We start from the raw sequence: 24,343 nt of genomic DNA, 5'->3' as shown, positions 1-24,343 counted from the left end.
CAAAAAACAAAATAACAAACCATTCTCATCGATCTTCAGCTGTGTCAGCCTTGTTCAAGCAAGGTATTTCTGAGAAGGACCTAATTAAATTAAATGCAAGCTCTCAAAAACCATATCTACAACTGAATTGCAGTCACCACCAGAAGTTGAACGAAAATCTCAGAACAACAAATGAAGCTGAACCTTCGAGTTCCCAAATGCTACAGGTCAATAATACACAAAATCATGCTTTGGTAGAAAAGAATGGGCAAACTACTATAGCTTATAATAATTGTACATTTAATATTGTTAACAAATAAATAAAGATTGTTTCGTTGATATGGTGCATTAATCGTCTCGTGAAATAGTTTTGTCGAATATCATTCAAGCGAAAATTATTTACCGGTAAAATTTTCTTCTCGTTTTATTCAAGTTTGTTGCCTTTTGGCAATTTTCGCTTATAAAATTTTGACAAAATCACTCGATTGACGTCTCGTGATTTAACTGTCAAAATTTAATTCACGAAAATTGCCAGGCAACAAAATTTCATGCCAGTTGAAAATATTACCGGCAAATTTTATCTCTTATCGAAAAAAATATTCTTACGGCAAAAATGTTGGTAGCTTATAAAAAAAAAACAAAAAAAAAATGGTGTACTTAAGAACTATATCAGGATCCGGATATCGTAACATTCATTAAAATAATTACTATTTAAACGGGAATAAGCCACAATTAAAGGTTGAAGTAAGTTTATTGACTTTTCAATTTCCACTTCGGAAATCGTTCTCAAAATACAAACATTAGTAAATTAAACAAATTTTATTTTTTGTTACTTGGTGAAAAATTAATCTAATAATTTAATTTTTATCTGACTCATTTATATTGATAATTCAGTCATACATTATACATTTTAAAGTAGGCGACTTTAAAATGATATTGCCAATAATATTGAGTTGCGTTCCTGGGACGACTTTACTTGTAAGATAGTTTATTCGATTACATGAAATCAACTTCAACTTGAGAATATCCGTCGGAAAAAAATCATAGCAAGTAATTCGTCTTTAAAAAGACAAACACATGCCATGCTGACACTAAAATTCTCCTGTTAGTAATTTCATAGTAAATTATGAGTGAAAAACTAGGAAAAAACCTCATAATAATATCCCGACATAGTATTTGGTCGTGCATTTAGTTTACCTTCAATAAACACCAAATTCTGATTTTATATGTTTGTTATTTAAAAAAACATAAATGATGTATCCTCTATATGTTGATGACTTGCTAATACTGGTATTTTACTTTTAATAACTTCCTCTTTTGATATGGGTAACCAGATCCTACTATATTCTGCTTAAGAATTTGCGACACAATTGTTCTCATTTAGCATAATTAGAGCCGCTTCTTTGATTTTTCTCTTTTTACCATCCGTTTCTTTTAGGACTATAGTTTAATCATTCGACTGAACCCTATGTTCATTATCCCATGCGTGTTTACATATTTGAGATCTATCAAATCCTCTATTTTTAATATAAGATTGATGTTCACTTATTCTAACATTTAATATCCTTGATGTTCCACCTAAATAAAACTGATCGCATTCACAAGGTATTTTATAAATGCAATTCTTTGTCCTTTCTTGTTCATTGTTAGGTTTGATTTTAGACAAAATAGATCTAAAAGTCTAGGATCTCGTTTTAAGTTGTTCTGTTCTATTCGGTTAATTGATAAAAATTCCTTATTTATAAACAATAAGGCATAATCATTGTTTATTTATATGATCCTTATAAATCAGAGTTGTTGGATATATTCTTCAATGATATAAACTATAAAGAAAAGACAATAACATTTACCATGGAAAATGAATATAATAACACACTACCTTTCCTGGATGTTTTAATCTCTAAGAACGATACTAGATATGAGACTCAGGTGTATAAAAAACCAACGTATATAGTACATCCACTAATAATTTTCCAACATAAACATGTCTTATTCTGGTATCAAAGAGACCGCCTTTCAAATCAAGGTTGTCAGACATATTTCCTAAAATTCCTAAGGTTATATTTAAAAAATATTCTCTATTTTCTATTCGTTATTATTCAATTGCTAGTCAACGAACGACACTCTTAAAAAATAATATGAACTTATTCTCAAAAATATATATATAAATTAATTAACTAGGTACTAATATTTCCATGGACTCTTCACTAATGAATTAAAGCAACCGTGAACTTTGTATATATTACTTATATTCTAAGTAATTTTCGAATATTGGCAACATTGTAGTCTGGAGAGAATTTGAACGTTCGACGTTGCCCTGTTGGTGAATTTAGCGGTAATACTTTTATAGATATAATGATCGACTTTTAAGAAATCAGACAACTTTTAAGAATCCAAGTTCTCAAAAACGGTTTCAAGAATTGTATTATTTTTTTCCAAATTTCATTGATTTTATACCTTACCTGGAAACATGAAAAATTGCAGATATATTAATAATGGTATTAAGGTTATATTCACTAATTTTAAACTCATGCATTATGGCAACAGCGCGAAGCGCAAACCAATAAATTCTAATGAACACCTGTTGTCTGCTATGCGATACCCTAAAATATTTCCTATTGCAGAGGCGGGGGCTTATAAGGTATAGGTAATATAAGTTATAAGTAATATTATATTTTTCTAGGATGGCATTTTTTAAGATGCATCAACTTCTGTGTTATCAATAAATAATGACAATTATGTTAATGACAGCTCTGAATTAAAAAATAAAGATTTGCACGTACAATCCCAAAGAATAGTTTTAAATATGTATGAGTGTTTGAAAAAAGAAAATATTGGGATGGCTGATAATGCAATTGTTTCGAGAATTCATGTATTAAAAAAATCGGGTATAAGACGATATATACAATTATTAAATTAGGCACAGTTACAGATCATTCCTTAAAACGAAAGCGACCAAATAAAAAATTGGTTAGGATTGACACTGCTGCAAAAGACGTTATTCAGCGAACAGTTTACAATTTTACAGGCACACTGACGATTCTTTTCAGTCCTTCTAATTAATTTCTTTACAGCTATCGCGATGCATCTTGAACACTAGTATTCATTATTATACAGTGTGTCGCATTTAAGATGAAGACAACTCTATATATCAGCTACTAAAATACATACAGATTTGACATTTTGCACAGTCATACATGTTGTTAGTGCACATTTTTTTAAGATAGTCATCTGAAATTTAAATTTTAAACGCGGCTTACTGCGAATCCACAAACAGGGTAAATTTTCGATATTTTGCTTCGCGTTAGAGAAATCGGAAAAACTTATTTGGAAAAGTTGTTCCACTTATTGTAAACGCACATACCAAATTTCATGACAAAATTCGCAATTTTAGTTTTTCAGTATTATTTGTAATCTCGATCCTAAATCTACAATTGGCTGTCTAAAGATGCATCTCGGGACAGCCAACTGTCCGTTTTAGAATCCTGACTACAATTGAAGAGCTTATTTCCAAAGTGTCTTACATCCATATAATGAAATCCATGAAATTACAGATTTTCATACAAATTTAACATACAAATTATACAATTTTACAATTTTCATATGCACTTTTAAATGGTAAATAAGAAGTTGTTTTGGTACATATAACTTTATTCTAGACTTGAAGAAATCTATAAAGTTTAAAAAAAGAAAATTTAAAAAATCGAAATTTTGGATTTAAGACACTGGAAATAAGCTCTTCAATTAATGAAAAAAGTAAAAGTGCGAATTTTGACATAAAACTTTGTTATGTGGGGTTAAAATAATATTTGGAACATCTTTTCCAAATAACTTTTTCAGATATCTCTAACTCGAAGCAAAATATTGAAGATTCACCCTGTTTGTGCATTAACAGTAGGCCGTGTTTAAAAATTAAATTTCAGTTGACTATCTTAATTGCTGGATAGACAATGTTTTAAAATTTTCTGACAGAATGAGCCATTATTTACAGATAATTGTAAAAAAATATTATGGTTTATGTAAAAACTAAATAATAAGTCCAATATTCTTATAAATCACTAAAATTAACAAGCTTTAATTTGAAAGAATTAATTTGTTATTTATTCGGTGTTGTGAGCCCGCTCCCATTTGAAAAAAAAACTGATTCTGTCCTTTGAAGAGTCCTATTCAAAAATGCCCCGTTTAAACAAATCGAAGGTTGAAGGGTGCCGGACATTTTTGCCGGAAACAATTCAAATTCAAAAGATCACCTTTTTCTGCTACGGAAAATATTGCTCCGATTTCTCACCAAAATCAATGTTGATACTTTAGTTTAGATACTCTTGAATCTCAAAAATACTCATTTACATATTTTTCAAGCCTCGAAAATGCATATTAGGTATCGCATTTTTCGGATTTTAAATCGCTTATATCTCCAAAACTATTAACTTTTGAGAAAAATGACATAGATCTTATTTAGAGTCACCCAAAAACCTAAAAAATATTTTTTGGAGCACAAAAGGTGATATTTTGAATTTGTTTAAAAAATTGTTTAAACAATTTCTGCCCAAAAATTGAGAAATTTTCCTGAATATAATTATGTAAAAATTAATAAAAATTATATGATTTTTCTTGAAATATGCGTTTGATAACTGATCCCTTTTCTTAATTTCCACGCCAATGGTCGGCATCGACATCAAAGAACCTCAAAAGCCGACGCTTGGCAAATTGACAATGGAAAAAGTATACCAATAGATATTTAAATTTCAAATCAAATCACAATATTAATATTCAAAACTCATTAATATTAAATCCTTATACGATAGAGCCAAAATTACTTGTTCTAACGAAAATTCGTTCTTGAAGGAAAAACATCTGTTAACAACAGTTTTACTAAAAAATGATTATCCTGTATCGTTTATATATAAGGAATTTTCAAGAATCGGTAGAATAGAACAGAACAACTTAGAATGAGATCCTACAGCATACACAAGGAATAATAAGAAGAAAATAACCATACCGTAATAAAAGGATTATCAGAAAAGCTTAAAAGGATAGGAAATAAATTTAACATTTTAACAACATTCAAAACAACCAAAACATTGAGTTCTATTTTGTCTAAAACCAAACCTTACAATAAATAAGAAAGGACAAAGAATTGCATTTATAAAATACCTTATGAATGCGATCAATTTTATTTAGGTGAAACATCAAGGCCATTAAATATTAGAATAAGTGAACATCAATCTTATATTAAAAATAGAGAATTTGATAGATCTTAAATATGTAAACACGCATGAGATAATGAACATAGGGTTCAATGGGAAGATTCAAATATAGTCCTAAAAGAAACGGATAGTAAAAAGAAAAAATCAAAGAAACGGCTCTAATTATGCTAAATAAGACCAATTGTATCGCAAATTCCTCGGCAGAATGTAGTAAAATCTGGTTATGCATATTAAAAAAAGAAGTTATTAAAAGGAAAATACCATTATTATTAAGTCAGTAACTATAGAGGATACATCATTTATGCTTTTTAAATAACAAACATATAAAATCAGAATTTGGTGTTTATTGAAGGTAAACTAAATGCACGACCAAATACTTACCATGTCGGGATAGTATTATGAGGTTTTTTTCCTGGATTTTCCCCTCATAATTTGCTATGAAATCACTAACAGGAGAATTTAACTATCATCATGGCATGTGTTTGTCTTTTTAAAAACGAATTACATGCTATGATTTTTTTTTGACGGATATTCCCAAGTTAAAGTTGATTTCATGTAATCGAATGAGCTATCTTACAAGTAAAGTCGTCCCAGGAACGCAACTCAACAATATTGGCAATGTCATTTTAAAGTCGTCTACTTTAAAATATATAATGTGTGTTTGATTTGTCAACATAAATTAGTCAGATAAAAATTAAATTATTAGAAGAATTTTTCACCAAGTAACAAAAAAACAAAATTTGTTTAATTTACTAATGTTTGTATTTTGAGAACCATTTGAAGTGGAAATTAAAACGACAATAAACTTACTTTAACCTTTAATTGTGGCTTATTCCAATTTAAATTGTAATTACTTAAAAATGCCACAAGAAAATAGTTTCAGAACAATATTCATTAAAATAGGTTGGCTGCGTTGGATAGGACATGTGGAAAGAATGGAAAAAGGCAAAATACGAAAGAAGACCGAAGCTAAGATACATCAAACATATAGAAAATGTTATACCAACCTTAAAAATAAAAAAAATTGAGAAAAAAAGCACGAAACAGATCAGAATGGAGAAGAATCCTGGAACAGGCCAAGACCCAAAAATGGTTGTCGAGCCAATGATGATGATGAATCAGTAATTTAGGGCATTTAAAAAATTGAAATAAATAAAATCCACATTATGGGTAAACATCCTAAATATTTAGAAACTAATGACTTACTTGGGAGTAATAGCATCAATTACATCATCTTTCATCCATTCCACCGTTTTAATAACATGATGTGGATTTGCTGGAGGTGGATAGGTTTTTTCTTTTAGCACTCTTTCGTGAAGATGACAATAGGAGGTCGAAAGATGAGAAAATATCTAGAAAAATTTGGAATATAGGTAATAAATATTAGTATTAACAAGGAGAACTTATTACTAAAATTATTAATATGTATTATTCTTGTAATGTTTTTATTACATCAAGTGTTTGTAATAACTTGTGAATTTTTCGCAATACTATTAGCTTTTAATATAAATTTAAAATTTATTTAGTTTATAAGGTGAAAAAATATTACACTTGAATTCTTGAGTTACCTCATAACTAAATAAAATAAATGTATTAAGCATTGTAATAATAATTATTATATCCGACGAACAACATATGAAGTGATGAACAGAAACAGATAAAGCACGTTCTGGAATTAATATACCTTTAAACGACGAAAAACAACCCTACATAAGCTTCATTTACTGGACGATCAAGTAGTCATCGCACAGAACTAAAAAGATCTGCGCCAAATCATGACAAAGCGATTAATACAGGAACAGGAACGTTTAGTACTAAATGTTAACTCAACAAAAACTAAATACATGTGCATAAACTAAACTGAGGAACTGAAAACGATGAACTAAACTTAAAAGATGGAAATGTAATTTCGTCATGATCCAAACATATCTATTTGGACTCAAAGATGGAAAGAGATGGATACGCTGAAACAAAAATCGAAGAACGAAGCACAAAAGGGAAAAAATAATAAGGCAACTCGCTAAGAGAACAGAACAAAAACTCCTTGTTCTGGAAATGGAATTTTTTCGCAGGTCAGTAGGTATATCGAGAATGATGCACGTAGCAAATAAAAAAATAAGACAAATCATAGAGAGAACAACCACCATCATATTTTGTATGACATGTACAGAGACAGACCATCGCCTACCGAAGGTAATATTGGATTGGCTTGATTGACCTGAGTGGAAAAACGGAGAAGACCGAAAACAACATAGCTTGTCGGAGTCCAAAAGGCAATGTCAGAGCAAGAGCTATGACCAGGAGACTGGGTCGATAGACGTGAATAGAGAGGGAACAGGAAGGCGCAGGACGGTATAAACCGGATATTATATATAACAATAATATTAATCTTGTTAATTATTTACTTAAATCTTACATATTCTTCCTTGTTGGTAAACATTCCTTTGATACTTTTTGTATTAGTTATGAAAAATGTTTGTTTCAATCTCTTTCAATAAGTATTATAGATAACAGTTTCCAAGTATTATGTATTATGCATTTATTAAACTTGTATATAATTAGATGGATATTTACATTTCCCAATCAATATTTCGGGTACTCCATTGAAGAGCGATAGGTATACTTTTGTACTGCCTTTCCTCATTGTCTGCTTGGAGTGTATTTTAGTTAAAAAAATCAAAGTTGACAAGATCAATACTGTCCCTATTTTTTTATAATGTTCACTGCTTGATCAATAACGTAAAAAATTAATGGGACTATAATACTGCCCTATGGAACGGTTACGGTAAGAAAACTCTCCTCTAGAGAACTTAAATTCCTTGATGAATATATAGTTTATTGTTTTTTACAATATTATTTTACAACTGTTTGTTTTCTTTCTTTCTTTCTTTGGAGTTTCTAATGGGGTAGTGATGCTCACAAATAGCCTCTCCTACTTAAATGTCAACCTCACCTTTATGTTGGTGAACCCTATTATCACAAATAAGGCTCTGACGACCGACTATTAGCAAAATAACCTGGAATTAGAGAAATGTGATTCCATTAAGTGTGGATGGTGCCAACTCGTCTTTTTAAGGGAGGAAAAACTTTATGAACTAAGGAATTGAGGAACATGAATTGGGATATATTGGGATTATCAAAAGTTAACAGAAGAGTTGAGGGTACGTGGACTTATATTCAGGCAACGGGCTATACTATAAAGCTAAGGAAGACTATACATACGGAAAAGTAGATTTCCTAATTAACAAGAAGATTAAATCACAAATACAAATAATTCATAGCATCCAGAATAGGGTTACATACATGATCTTAAAACTAAATTTACAGACCAGAATTCATGTTATGTAGTTTTATGCACCAACTGAAAAAGCAACTGATAATGAAATAAATAATTTAACGAAGACCTTAAAAACTATAGGCAACAAAGAATCTAAAATAATAATAGGAGATTTTATTGCCAAAATTGAAAGAAAGGCTCTGGAAGCAAGATTGGAAATTTCAAATTTAACACAAGAAACGCAGGATGAGAAAAACTTATGGAATTCCTGGAAGAAAAAAACATGTGTGCTATAAATACTTTTTACAAAGAAACCCAATAGAAAGTGGACATGGATCGCACCTAACGGAATGATCAAAAATAAAATACCTAGACTATTTTCCTTCAGATAGAGATCCTTCAGAGTAAAGGTCGTGGCATATTATCGTGCACGTTGCGTTTCCAGCACATAGCGTTTCCGAAAAATATAATTTAAATGGTTTTAAATATCAACAACGCATACTGTCCAGAACATAGCGTTTCAGACACTTAACGTTTCCGTTCAGTATATTCGAAAACAATATTTTACTGATGCCGACGGCTACGTAACGAGTCGTAACCGGTTTGTAAGGATCTTGTTAATTAGATGTCCGTCGTTTTCCCCTAGTTGTTTATTTAGGTATTTGTTACAGGTGATTGTGATTGTTATAGGTGATTTTGATACAGAGTATTTAAAAAAATAATTTTCGAGGCTATTTTGTCATTTATGCATGTGTTTTTATTGCTTTGTGACAATTAGTCACGGAAGTGATAAACAATATAATACCTAAATACACAAGGGGAAAATGATGGACATCTAATTCACATTATCCTTACCAACCGGTTACGGCTCGTTACGTAGCCGTCGGCATCAGTAAAATACTGTTTTCAAATATACTGAACGGAAACGTTAAGTGTCTGAAACGCTATGTTCCGGACAGTGTGCGTTGTTGATATTTAAAACCATTTAAATTATATTTTTCGGATATAGAACTGGCTATTCAACTATAGACAACATTTTTAATCTTACGAGTATAGTAAACATCCAACATGCACGGGGAGTAAAAAATGTTTATACATTTTTTGTGGACTTTAGTGCTGCCTTTGATACAGTTGATCGATGGGCCCTTTTTTACAAGTTGAGTCGCTTAGGATTATCTACTAAAGTGCTAAATTTGTTAAAAAGTATGTTTGCAAGTACAAAATCGGCAGTCGGGTCAAGGGAAGGTCTATCTGAATGGTTTGACTGTAATGTAGGAGTGAGACAGGGATGTCTTTTAAGTCCATTACTGTTTGCGCTTTTTGTGAATTGGGAGGCGGTTTGGAGATAAATGGTTTAATTATAAGACTTTTATTATATGCAGATGATTTGGTTTTGATGGCAATCAATCCGAAGGTGCTACAACGGATGATTAATGAACTGGAAAAATACTGTAGGATGTGGAATCTAAAAATCAATTTAGATAAATCCAAAATTCTTGTATTTAGAAGAGGAGGTGGTGTGATCAGGGCATCTTGGAAGCTGAATGATCGAGTATTAGAGGTAGTGAATAACTATAATTATTTGAAAATGATACTAACACCCAAGTTGTCGTTTAAAGCTCATCTAAAAAAGCGCCAGAGTTTGGCAAAAGTAGCGATTCACACGGCTTGGAGTAGGTTAGTGTCTAAGGCTGATATACCCTTTTTGGCTAAAGTAACAGAGTATGAGTCGGTGATAAGATCAATTTTGACTTATGGGTCTCAGGTATGGGGTCTTTTTGAGTACGATGAGGTGGAAATAATCAGAAGATTTTATATAAAAAAAATGTTCTCTTGTCCAAGGTATTGTCCTAACTTTATGTTAGATTTGGAGACAGGTATTGCTAGAGTCAGCCTATATACAATAAATTTACATCAAAAATATGTTAAAAAAATACTAGGATATTCGAGTGATAGGTTGCCAAAATTTCTTTTGAAAGAAATGATAAGAGCAAGGTGTGGCTGGTGGAAAGATTGGATGAGCATGGGAGACAAATTTGGAATTGAGGTAAGGTGTGAATGGGAATGGAGAGAAAGCTGGCCTAGTATGATTGAGAATATGATAGAAAAAAAGAAGGAGGAGATACAGCGTCAGGCTGAGAATAGGGCACTCGAATCAAATTTTTGTGGACACTACAAAGAACTGCGAGAAGAAGGAGTAAACATGCATTATCTACTGGAAATGGAAAATTTTGGGGACATTCGATGGCTCTTCAAATTAAGATGTGGAGTTCTATATTTGAATGATCGACCTGGCAGAAATGATGAAAGAAGGTTTTGCTCAATGTGTAACACGAAGGAAAGGGAAGATGTGATACATTTTTTGGGAAAATGTTCGGTGTTGAGACATATTAGGTTAAAGTGGTTCGGTAGACATGAACTTAGTAGAATGGAAGTAGTTACAATGATGAGACAGGGAAAGGCTGAGTTAGCAGGTTATTGTAGGGAAGCATGGGCGTATAGGTATGAGTTAGTGAGCCTATTTAATTACTAAATCTATTAGCATGGTGTTACTTCAATAGTATTAAAATATTAAAATTAGTATTAATAATTTGTTTGCGAATAGCTATTATCTTTTTATCTGTCTTGTCTATCTTGACTATCTTGTTATTATTATTATTATATCAACAGCTTTCATCCCCTCTAAGGGACACATCCAATCATTTTAAATGCAATATATACCTTACTGTTATACTTTGTTATTACTGTTTAGTCTAGGGCGAAGTGCTACTTAGTAGGATATACACATTTAGTTTATTACTTACATTTATATGAATATTTACTTAATTTATTTTTTATTAATTTTAATGAACTTGTTAGATGTAATGAGCCTTAGTGTAATTTTTTGTATATTAATTAGGGAATAATATTAGTTTGCCAACCCTCCTGATGGCATGTGCCAAGGAGAACAAATGTCGCTAAAAGAGAAAATTGTATTTGTTTTTAATGGGAAATAAAAAGACATTATTGATTGATTGATTGATTGATATATTTTTCGGAAACGCTATGTGCTGGAAACGCAACGTGCACGATAATATGCCACGACCTTAAGGATTGAGGCGTTCACAGTAAGAACAAATGAAGAGGAATTCTGAAAGGTCTTAGCGGGTAAGCTCCAATCAGATCCTTCACATATTCAAGACCAAATTGACGACATTAACATAAACATAAATGAAAACCATCATGAAGCCCGACTACAGGTCGCAAATAAAAAATTAACTAAAGAAAACAAAATAAGCAACGTAACTAAAAAACAAATGAAGGAAAGAAAACAACTACTATATAGCGAAAAACAAACTCCACGCTCAAGTATACGTGGAACTTATTATAAATTGATAAATTTAATTGACATTAATCAAAACAATAATTAGAAAAGAACTAAAACGTGATTTAAAAAAATAGAACGAGAAATTAATAAAACGAGTCATTAAAACAGACGCTTAAAATGGCAATGACCAACACTGGGTATTCAAAAAATTAAGGAAGAGAAGGACAAAAATATAAGATAGTCGACGAATTCTATAAAACCTTGTAGAGCTCACAAAGCCAGAACAATGAACCAACAAAGGAGAACGTCAAAAGAAAAATAAAAAACGTAGGAGCAGAAATAATACCAAATATAGGGGGATTCCAAATAGAAAGAGCCTTAAAAGAGCTAAAAAATAATAAAGCTCCAGGACATGACTATAATTGCCAGGCTTTTGTAAACGAGGCAGTAACAATCTCTTGCCATTATAGACCTATATCGTTGTAAGTCAAGAATAAAAACTATTTATGAGAATTATTAACAATCAGTTGACTTACAAAATGGATAATTACCAACCAGAACGTCACAATACAACACTGGACACCCTAGAAAGGGAGACAACAAGACGAATACCATAGATAAGATGGAGAGATGACATAAAAAACGTAGCCGGAACAAATTGGAAGTATGTTGCTCAGAATAAAGATCGAAGAAAGGAGTTGAGAGAAGCCTATGTCCAAAAATGGACTGCAAAACTCGACCATTGATTGCACGAAGTTGATGGTTTACAAATTTAACTAAAAAGTACTTATAAATATACTTACAGCAAGCTTCTTACATTCTTTGGCCAGTTCTAACATAAGCTTTGTTCCTCTAACGTTTAATAACACAGCTTTTTTTAACGATTCATCAAACCGAATGGTTGCCGCACAGTGAAATATAAAATCTGTTTCCGTCGTAATTGTGGCCCGATCTTTTTTTGAAATACCCAAATCTGGTAGAGATACGTCTCCTGCAATAGGGAAAATTTTTTTGACGATATCTGCTCCTCTGGTTTTCTTTAATAAATCGAAGAGCTAAAAACAGAATAATACTTAAGAATCTAGTCAGAGTTTTAAACTTTACAATATTTCGTATGTTAAATCAAGAGAAAAAGTTATAAATTAAAAAAAAACTTCGATGCTGTCTAACTAAAACTGTGTGCTGTAGTTAGATTCAGCATCAAACGTTATGCGGAGGAAAATTATAAAACCGTAAGTTTTAGGCCGAAGGAAAATAGAAAAAATACTACATGTAAAAATCATTTTTACTTATGAGCTGAGCTTAGTGGGTCTGTCCTATGCTTTTAAAATTATTTTAATTGTGACCTATTTTAAAAGTGATTTTGAAACTACATAAATAGCCAATGAAAACGACATATGCGACAATGTTGTCGCACTTTTATTAAATTTGTAGTGAACGATCAAATCTTACCAAAAATAGAACAACCATAATGAAGTATCAAATTATAAGGTATTAATTTAAACAAATGATATAAATTTCAAACATTTTAATTAAAATGAGTTTCTACAACATAATCTAATACGTAGAAAATTAACATCTTTACTGTCACTTTGTATTATCTCTACGATAGAATCAATTGTTTTTCAATTTTAAATTTTTACTCATAGATCGTATTGGGGCATTATTTTCGATAAATAATAAATTAAATTAATTAAAAAGTCAAACCTTTTGTATGTGTTAGTTTTTGTTGATTGTAAATGATTAAAATTTTATGTCAAATAATAATACATTGCATCAACTGTACTAAATAAAAATAAATCTAAAAAAGTTTAAAATGAAGGTTGGCGTTGACCGTTTGACGTTTCTTGATATTTTATACCCATTGTCATTATTGTCATTATCAATTGTTATTTATGTGTACAAGAATACATATTTCTTCTGTCATATCTACGTTAAGTACATTGTGTTAGTTTTGGTAGAGCTTTTGTTACTTTCGTTCAAAATGCCACATCAGTTTTTGACCACATAATATGCAGACATAATATTTGTTTATGGATTCTGTAATGGGAATGGTAGGGCTGCTAGTAGAGAATATCGCAGGAGATTTCCTAATCGTCTAACTCCCAGTCATCCAACATTTGGGTCCACTTTTCCTAGTGGAACAACAGAGCGACATGTAGATGAAGCGCAGAAAGATGACATTATGGACGCCGTTACTATGAACCCTACAATAAGCACTAGACAAGTAAGTCGAGAACTCAATGTTACTCAATCAAAAGTAAGTAGAGTCTTACAAAAAAATAATCTATACCCATATCACATTCAAATGGTTCAGCGACTACATGCTGGAGATGAGATCGATAGGTTGGAATTTTGTAGATGGATTAACAATAATGGACCAACGCTATACAGGACACTATTTAGAGATTAAGCCCAATTTACCAGAGGCGGGATAAATAATTCACGAAATTCACATGTGTGGGCAGAAGAAAATCCCCATGCTATTCAAGAACGTCGTTCTCAGTTAAGGTTTTCGGTTAACGTGTGGATTGGTGTCATAAATAACCAATTAGTAGGTCCTCACTTTTTTGATGGTCCTTTAACACGGCAGGTCTATTTGAACTTTCTACAAAATATTTTGCCGAATTTGCTTGCCAACGCGAACGTTGCTATCCGAGGGATGTATTTTCAGCATGATGGGGCACCCCCACACTTTTTACTGGCAGTGAGAGAACATCTCAATAATGTTTATGGCAACAGGTGGATAGGACGTGCAGGTCCTATTTCGTGGCCTTCAAGATCCCCTGATTTCAATCCCGTTGATTACCATATTTGGGGACGATTGAAGCAACTAGTTTACGCAGTGAATATTAATAACCGACAACAATTAATTGATAGAATTATACATTGTTGTAATACTATTAGAAACGATCCCCAGAGTATCCGTAATTCAATACGTCAATTAACAATTCGGCAACAAAAATGTGTACAGGCTGCAGGGTTCCATTTCGAAAATCTATTTTGAATTATTTTTATTTTATTACCATTATTGTATCTTTTCCAGTTCTAATTTATGGGTTTATCATAACTATGTACATATTTTTAATTTTTTTTTTAAATTGTTCTTCGTTATTGTTAGTAGTTACTGTTTTTTGTTGTGCAGTGACTGAAATTTATAACATTTGTTTAAATTAATTACCTTATAATTTGATACTTCATTATGGTTGTTCTATTTTTGGTAAGATTTGATCGTTCACTAAAAATTTAATAAAAGTGCGACAACATTGTAGCATATGTCGTTTTCATTGGCTATTTATGTAGTTTAAAAATCACTTATTGCATTTAAAAAAATATATATATACAGGGTGTAATATTTAATACGAATCCCTAAATTAATTTTTCCAAAGCCAGTCCTGGAATTTTTTAGTTTAGCTAATACCAGTCGAATGCTTGATAGTAGTGTACTGTATCATGCAAAAATTAAAAAAATCAAATGAGCCGTATAAACACTACAGTAAAATGAAATAAATCACCCTGTTAATTAATAAAGAAGAGGAGTTGACATTTTTTAGTGGCCACATGATATGCTCCCTGAGGGACTCTACATATGGTAGAAGTATGTAAAGTTCCTCATGACTCACCCTGTATATATTGTATATATATTGTATATGTATATATATATATATATATATATATATATATATATATATATTGTATATGTATATATATATATATATATATATATATATATATACATATACAAGGTGATTGATTAGTGTGAGGAAGCTCAGTAGATTTGTTATAGTAAAAATTACAAAAAAAATAATTGATAAAAATTGTAGGCACCTTTAAACTCCACATTTTAAAATTGGTTAAAATGTTACAGGGTGTTCCATAAGATGGTGACAGACCAAATTATACTATTATCCAATAGTAGACTATATTAATTTTTTTTAACATATATATACTTTTTGATGTCAAATACAGTCTACAAATTTACAAGGTGATAATTTGGCTACGAAATTAATTAAAAAATGTAATTATCTTTTAGACTAACTCTTCTTCTTCTTCTTCTTTTTATATAGACATGACTCTGTCTGTTTTTCAATGTGCCTCCAGTAAGTTGTCATTCCATCGTTTGCGTGGTCTTCCTTTAACTAACTTCTAGTCTAGTCTTCCTAACTCGTATGACATATTTCATGCTTATTTTTAAATAAATAATGTTAATTATCCAAACGTATATTGCTATCTTAGTTATTGTTGTAAACACATTATCACATCAATTAACCAAATACATTCGATTGTAAATTATTATGATACCTCTAAATTTGCAATAGAAAGTTGTTCATTGTTGACAACCAGGTATGAAGAGGAAATACATTGCAACATCAATATTGCACATATCATACTGTGTTTTGCAAAACACTTAACGGATAATATTCTACACAAAATTTATTACATATAAAAACATTAGGAAATTCTTTGTCAATGGTACATTTAACAATAGGATTATTTACTACCAGTGTAATGTTTAATTATTTTATAAGAAGTAAGAATAAAAGTTTGGCATTTACTTTATAAAATCTTACATTATTGTATTATTGGATTTTGTAAAATTAGACAAGGCGAAAAGCTCGAGTTCATTCGGAAAAATATTCGCATGAGATTTTTATACATAATCACTTTCATGAGAAACCAGAAAATAAGGTTCAAGAGGTCGCGCGAAAAGTTGTCCAAATTTTTTTAAACAATTTTTTTTTAACAAATTCTTTAACAATAAATGTTTCCCGTATATTTTTTTTTTTATTTTTTGGATCATTCTAAACAAAATAAGTCTCTCGTAGTTTTTCTGTAATTTCAATCGTTTTCGAGTTATAAATAATAAAAAACTGAGAACAACGCAAAATTAAGATTTTCAAAGCTCAAAATCATAGGTAAAAAATATTATTTTAAATTCACCAAGAATCTAAATTAAGTTTAAACCTTGTTTTATCATTTTCCGTATATATTTAGCCTGTTTCATTTTAAAACATTCTTTTTTAATCGTTAATAAAGTGCTTATGACAGGACGGGCGCCAGGGCACAACTTTCTGCTGGTTTAAATTCGCATTGTACCGATGAGCTCACCCATTACCATACGCGCTTCAATATTAATATAAAAACAATGGTTTAATAGTTACTTATGCACCAAGGGTGTTAATAAGTTGATTACGCACAAAGAGCAACATAATCCAGCCAGAGGGCCTCTGGCTCGAGGGATGAATGTTGCTCGATCGGCATAATCATCCGGTAACTCCGGTCATTTAAGATTTAAGATTATGGACAGATATCATCCCTCAAGCCAGAGGCCTTCTGGCTGGATTATTAACCCGAGATCCGACAGGTGTGGTGTAGTACACCCCAACAATACTGAAGCGCCTAAAACATACGGAAATTTTGTATGTAGTGGCAACAGCGGCTAGATAGCTTTCTATTGTATATCCATCTATACGATGACACATAGTTTTTAGTCGTCTGTTTAGTTTCGCCAACTACAAATTTGGATTGAAAGCGGTCAGACCCCACCTGTCGGATTTTGTACATTCTGCAGAATTATTTTTATTTTGTTTTACTCCTATAAATAAATATGGTAAGTGAATAATACTTATTATAGATTTTAACATTTCCAAGGCAGATGAAAATCTCCTGCTTATATTTGAACGAAGGATCCTGAGAAGAATATTTGGTGGCATCTGTGAAAATGGTGTTGGAGAAGGAGGTACAACTACGAGATATATCACAGATATAAACATATATTTGGTGGTAAAGACGTAGTATCCTTTATAAAAATAGGAAGACTAAGATGGGCAGGACATCTGGCAAGATCACAGCAGAACAACCCTCCTAGAAGAATCCTTATGTCACAACCTGTGGTAAGTAGAAAAAGGGGTAGACCAAAACTCAGATGGAGGGATGGTGTAGATGAGGATGGTAGACAAATAGGCGCAGCAAACTGGCAACAGTTGGCAATGGATAGAACTGACTGGCGTAATAGACTTGGGAAGGTCGAGGCTCTTTTATAGGGCTGTAGCACCAATGATGATAATGATGATAGATTTTAACATTTTTTTTATTAGTTTAAGCTAAAATGAATTACGAATGAGAACAAGCACACCTTCAGGACTTATGGGATGAAGTTGAAGTGACGAATGTATTGACAAGAGTGATTCGGAAGTAAGTGAAGAAATAGACAATGTTAGTAAAAATAGTGACTATCCTGACCAGCTTCAAGATGTTGACGTTTCAGATATCATAGACAACTTAGATGAAGATGGAAGTTCAAATGTAAGTGCACACTTTTTAGGAACAAATGGAAGTAAATGGCTGAAAGCTGTACCAAACAAAAACGTGAGAACAAGATCTGAAAACCTTATAACATATCTACCTTGTGTTAAAACGTATGCTAAATCCGCCAGAACTCCTATCGAATATTTTCAGTTATTTATATCTGAACAAGTGATTGTTGACATTGTTACATGCACTAATGAAAGAATAAGAGAAATGACTGAAAAATGGAAAGATTCAAATTACTTTGGAGAAACAAATCCTTCAGAAATAAAAGCTGCACTTGGCCTCTTATACTTAGGCGGTGCATTTAGAAATAATCATTGTTGTCTGTGTGAGCTATGTAATGTGGATGGCACAGGTATGGACATATTTCGGTGTAGTCAAAGAAGATTCGAGTTTTTAAGTTCATGCCTTCGGTTTGATCATAAAAATAAACAGTGCAGACATATTCAAAGTGGACAAATTGGCACATATTCGAGGAATTGTTGACCGATTCGGGGATAACTGCAAGAACGCCTATACACACCGTCTCAATATGTAACAATCGACGAAAAATTGGAGGCGTTTCGTGGCCGCTGCAGTTTTAGACAATATATACCGAACAAACCAGGTAAATATGGTATAAAAGTACACGCTTTGGTAAGTGTATATACATACTACCTTGTAAATATGGAGGTTTATGTTGGTCAGCAGCCAGATGGACCGTTTAGACAAAGCAATAGCCGTAAAGATATTGTAGACCGTGTAGTTGCCCGGATATCTGGAATAAAACGGAACGTGACGTTTTACAACTGGTATATCAGCTACGAACTCCTCGAAAATCTATGAAATACTCACAAACTCACTACGGTTGGAACAGTTAGAAAAAATAAGCCACACATACCTCTCGAATTTTTAAATGTACGCAATAGAGATTTGTATTCTACACTGTTTGGGGTTCAAGAAAATTGTACACTAATATCCTATCACTCAAAAAAGAGAAAAGTGACATTATTGATATCATCTCTCCATCATTATAATACGGTAGGTGATACGGAGAAGAAAATTCCTGAGATAGTATCTTTTTATAATTTTAGTAAGTGTGGTGTTGATGTCGTGGATGAAATGTCCGCATCTTACAGTGTTTCTCGTCGGAGTCGCCGCTGGCCACAAACAATCTTTTTCTCCCTTCTCAATACCGCAGTAATTAATGCCCAAAGAATTTACAGAGTGAACAATAATGACGTGAACATTGCTAGGAGAATTTTCCTAAGAGAGTTAGGAAAACAATTAATAGAAGACAATCAACGGAATAGAGTAACAAATCCGAGGTTAACTCGAGAACTGCGTAGTTCTATAAGACATGTTTTGTGTGAACAATCAGAGGCAGTACCCAAGAGAAGGAGACCAGGTCAGCAGGGAATTTGTTGTAAGTGTCCTCGTGTTCGTGACAGCAAAACCAAATACGTATGCGAGGCTTGCGAGATTTACCTCTCAGAGCATGATCAAATCTATTGTAAGGACTATACACATTTTGAGTAATTATTCAAGTTCGTATTGATTACTAATTTAGCCATCTTTGTTTTATTAATTATAAATAAAATCATTTTTCTTTAGTCTTTAATTTAGTTGTGTTAATTTGGTTGTTTTTCTTGGAATACAAATTTATTAGAGTGCAATATAATTTATTTTTTATTAAGTATAATACATAAAATCATTTTTCTTTTGTCTTTAATTTAACTTAAACTCATATAATGTTACATATTATATTATATAATTACAATAATAAATAATAAAAAATAAACGTTAAGATATTTTTTGGAATTCTTTAACTTTTTCAGTTGCTGGGGTTTGTCACACTCCACCTGTCTGTTAGTGGAAAAAAAATTCATCGGTCGCATGCCGGGTTAAAAACATGCATATAGGTACGTCATGATCATGAGCAGCGTATTTTATTTAAAAAATTAATTTTTGTTTAAAAATTAATTACTATTCATTGAATTAAAACTATTTGCAGCCACCTTTTGACTGGAAACCTGTTATCAATGTATTCTCGTACTATTATAATATTGGATTAAGAAAAGCAAGCTTATTTTCAATTCAAAATAAAACAGGCTGTTTTAAAGAATATAGGTTTATGTGGTACTATGTTTAAAGTTACCCTGTAACATTACCGTTATTGCCCTGTAACTGATTTTATAATGTGAAGTCACAATCTGGTGACAATTCTTATAAACGACATTTTGTTATTTATTTTATTATAACCTATCTATTAAGCTCTATCACGCTAATAAAACCCTATTTTAAACATAAACTTTGTTTTCAGCCGACGCATATCTAATGAGCTTCAAAACAGAGCAAAACTGAAGCCCAAAGTTTTCTAACACAGACCATATTATGCAAAGGAAAGGTTTTATTAGAGAAACTTATTTTTTATGACCTATTCGTAAGGTTTTAGACGACATAAAAATGAAACATTTTTTGTCAAGGGCCGAAGAACTTTACTTAAAACATAAATTTAATATTTTTATAGTAGGGTGCCTTATACTAAAACCATTCAAAATTGGCTTGTTCAAATTAAAGCCAATGTTCCTTTGAGACATTAACAGCCCGGATCTTAATTTTATTAATACAGCGTCGAATACAACGAAACTGAAATTGGGTAATGATATCCAAAAAATCGTAGTCCATTCGAAGATGAAATCTTATATACTCAAACGCTAAGCCCTTTTCTTGTCCACCACTTTACTCAAAAACCATATTAGATAATTAAAATATTTTTTCGGAATATTATTAGTATTACGTATGAGATTGTCAAGATATACTTTTGGTACAAAAATTCACTTCCGGTTTTGAGATGACCGGAAGTTAAAATTTACTTTAAGTTTTAGACCCCACAATGTATATATGGATCGAAAGGTCTCGTCGAGACGAATCTAAATATGTACTTCCGGTTGCGATCCGACACCGAAAGTGACCCGAAATGCGCATAAAACGTCAAGATAGAGCAAATCTGACACCGGATTCGTGATCAGCATGCAAAATTAACTACTAAATGATATTCATGTCGACATTTGATGAACTAAAAACATTCCGATTTTGAGGTCGACTTCCGGTTTCGTTTTTATTAGTCAAATCAATAGAGAATTCAACGTAGAGTTCAAAAATGTAAGTTCACGAAAATATCATTTATAGTTTTTGAGTTATTGATAAAAATATTTTTACTTCCGGTCATTGTATATATTGTATATTTTTCTCACAAAATAAAAATTTCGTTTAAAAAACTCGATGTCGAGTTGGTCCGCTAGTTAGATATTAAATTATGACAAGCACTATGGAAAACAAATCCGAATGGAACTGGTAGGGACAAACAGATTATATTGGAAAAATTCGACATCTTAAGTATATAATAGGGTAGGTCTTGGAATTTGGAAATGCCTAGGTAACCAAAAATATTCAATGTAAGGTTCTTTTCTAAAGATAATAAAACTTTATGAGCTGTAGAAAAACATAAACATCTAAAGTGGGACATCGTTGGATACAATCTGAATACATATTATTAAATAATTTTGTATGAGTCATAAAAAACACACAATTTTTAAACAATCTGATGTCATACTTGCTCAGACCAACTAAGTTTAAATATTTAATGCATTGAAATAGTATTGTACCTGTGCTCTATCAAAACTACAATAACTACATAAGTTTGACTTGATCCAGACATTGTCGTCATTCTCTAGTAAGGATTAAGTATGTTCCCTGTTAGTTAAAAATCCATAATCATTAACATTATGTCATTTAATTTTAAGTTAAAGTACAATAATTTAGCAAATTCCCATCAGTAAATATGAGCACGTGTTAATATTCACCGTCTCATTCGTCAAGAGGCTATTAAATATAATTTATTATCTTAAGCCAGACAGATTCTCATGTTACAGATCCAAATTTGCCAGCATTTTAAATTCAAATTGTATCGTGTTGATTTTTAAGTTAATATATTGTGTTATATTTATGTTATTAGTTATTGTTAAGTAATTTACTGGTCGTGTTATTTTTTAGAGTTTAGTTTAATTGTGATATAATGATTAAATTTCAAGAAATTCTTACACTAACAGTTTCAAAAGTAAATATTTTTAAAAATCATATGATACACATCAGTACGACCCTGTTTGGCTTTCACATACTTCTATTGGCAATTGGGCATTTGTAAAATTAACAGGGTTTAAACTCGATGCTTTTTGTAAAAGTACTTTACAATTAAAAAAGCGCTTCAGATCCCGCTTGGAAAACAAAACTACTCATCATCAATAATCCTCTCACGTAGTAATAAGTCGATAGTTGCTATGTAAAATATTACAAATAATTAACAAAACTTCATGTATATAAAAAATAATTGATGGACCTTTACTTGATGGAAATTTATTTTACATAACAATAAAACACAGAAAGCTTGATTTTCAAAATTTCCACAAAATTTATTATAATATTTTATCACTACAGCTGTTTCTGCATAGTGCCTTTCTAAAGTGACCTGTTTTTGGTATATGTTTACACTTTATAGTCTTTAACTGAATAGGTTGAGGATGGGAGAACTGTTTGTCTCAAGTTGGGCATTCAGAATTTATTATGATTGCATTTTTTAAATTTTTAATTTGCATAGATTCTAATAAAGATAGCTTAATGCCTTTATTTTGAATGTGAAGAATTTAAAATTTATCATTAAAAGAATGATTATGATCTAGAGTTAAAACCTCTTTTATATTCTGGTATACTTTTGATAAAAGTTCTACCAATTTGAGATGTTTTTGTACCAAGTTTTTGGACAGTCGCCACATTTAAGTTTGTATACACCACTGTGTAAGTGCTTTTATTTTGGCTCTTGTTGTTTTAAATATATTTGCCTAAATTGTTGTTTGTTCTAAAATTTGTGTTATTCCTTTTTTTATGTGTTTGGCTATTTTTGTTAATATCTTGCATGTATAAGTAATCGAGCAGAAGGTACTGGGTTTTTTCTCTGGTGGTAGAAATACTAATTTCAGGGCTGTCTTATGTAGTTTTTGATTTAAAATTTTATTAATTGTTTGTTCGTTGTACCCTTTGTTTACTGCTATTTGCTTAATGATATTTAATTCTATCTCAAAGTTGTATTTTGACATCGAAATTTATATTAATTTATGTAATATACTATGGTAGGCTGACACAAATTTATGTTGTGTATGATGGAATGATTTATTTTGTATAGTCGTGTTAGTATATAGGTGTATACAAACTTAAATGTGGCGATTATCCAAAAATCTACATCGGTCAAACTGGTAGAACTTTTAACGAACGTATTGCAGAACATAAAAGGGCTTTCATTATTAGAAAAATAAATGCTACATACGCACGTCACCATCTACATCATAATCATTCTCTTAATGACGAATTTCAAAATATCCACGTCCAAAATAAAGGTATTAAGCTATCTTTATTAGAATCTATGAAAATTAACAAGTTAAAAAATACAGGCATAATTCTGAATGACCAACTTAAGACAAACAGTTCGCTCTTCCTCAATCGATTCAGTTAAAGACTATAAAGTGTAAACACATACCGAAAACAGATCACTTGAGAAAGGCACTGTGCCGAAACAGCTTTAGTGATAAGATATAATGAATTTTCTGGATGTTTTGAAAATCAAGTTTTTAGCGTTTTATTGTTATATATAAAAGATCATTAACTATGAGATTCTCCAGCGTATGAATCAACAAAATGAACTTAAAAAGGTTAAATGCATTACTTGAGTCATGTATCAAGAGGTAAAACATCAAGAGGTGATCACCCAACAACAGAAAACTAATTTATTAACATTATGAAAACTGTATCTAGGAGAAAGAATCCGCGAGGATGCCAGACTCACTTTGTGCATTGGCTAACTATAGACTCTGTTCCATTTATCAATCGGTATCAAAAACTATATTATAGAGAGCCTTTCAGTAATGATACTTACCGAACTGGAGAAATATTACTTGCTGCCATCTCAGACGAATGAAGATCTAAATGGTACAATCTCATGGAAAATATGAACTTCGCACATAATAGTAGAAGTGCTTGGAAACTATTGAAGAGTCTTAGCCAGGACCTTAGTGAACGAGCAAACAATTTCAGGAATTCAAGCGGCCCTCACAACTCTTTAAAAATGTCAGAGTACTTGGAAAAATGTGCTAAAAACCTTAAAATGGAAGAGGACGAATCCAGTCAGCTGAGATAACCTTTCAATGATGATGAGCTTAGATCCACATAATA

The 24,343-nt window shown here is 31.4% G+C and overlaps 1 protein-coding gene across 3 annotated transcripts in view; it reads right to left on the bottom strand.

The window, feature by feature from the left end:
- LOC140434613 (fatty acyl-CoA reductase 1) overlaps positions 1–24,343 on the bottom strand; it is a 118,922-nt gene that overhangs the window by 26,838 nt on the left and 67,741 nt on the right. For all 3 annotated transcript variants that reach the window (XM_072522999.1, XM_072523000.1, XM_072523001.1), the window contains 2 exons: positions 12,574–12,825; positions 6,393–6,538 (listed from right to left, as the gene is read on the bottom strand). In XM_072522999.1, coding sequence (XP_072379100.1) covers positions 6,393–6,538; positions 12,574–12,825 — 398 coding nt within the window. The remainder of the gene's footprint in view (positions 1–6,392; positions 6,539–12,573; positions 12,826–24,343) is intronic.

Source organism: Diabrotica undecimpunctata, chromosome 2, assembly GCF_040954645.1.
Source record: "Diabrotica undecimpunctata isolate CICGRU chromosome 2, icDiaUnde3, whole genome shotgun sequence".
In the NCBI taxonomy this organism is placed as follows: domain Eukaryota; kingdom Metazoa; phylum Arthropoda; class Insecta; order Coleoptera; family Chrysomelidae; genus Diabrotica; species Diabrotica undecimpunctata.
The sequence above is the reverse complement of the archived record's forward strand: the minus strand, read 5'-3'. Positions and strand labels throughout refer to the sequence as shown.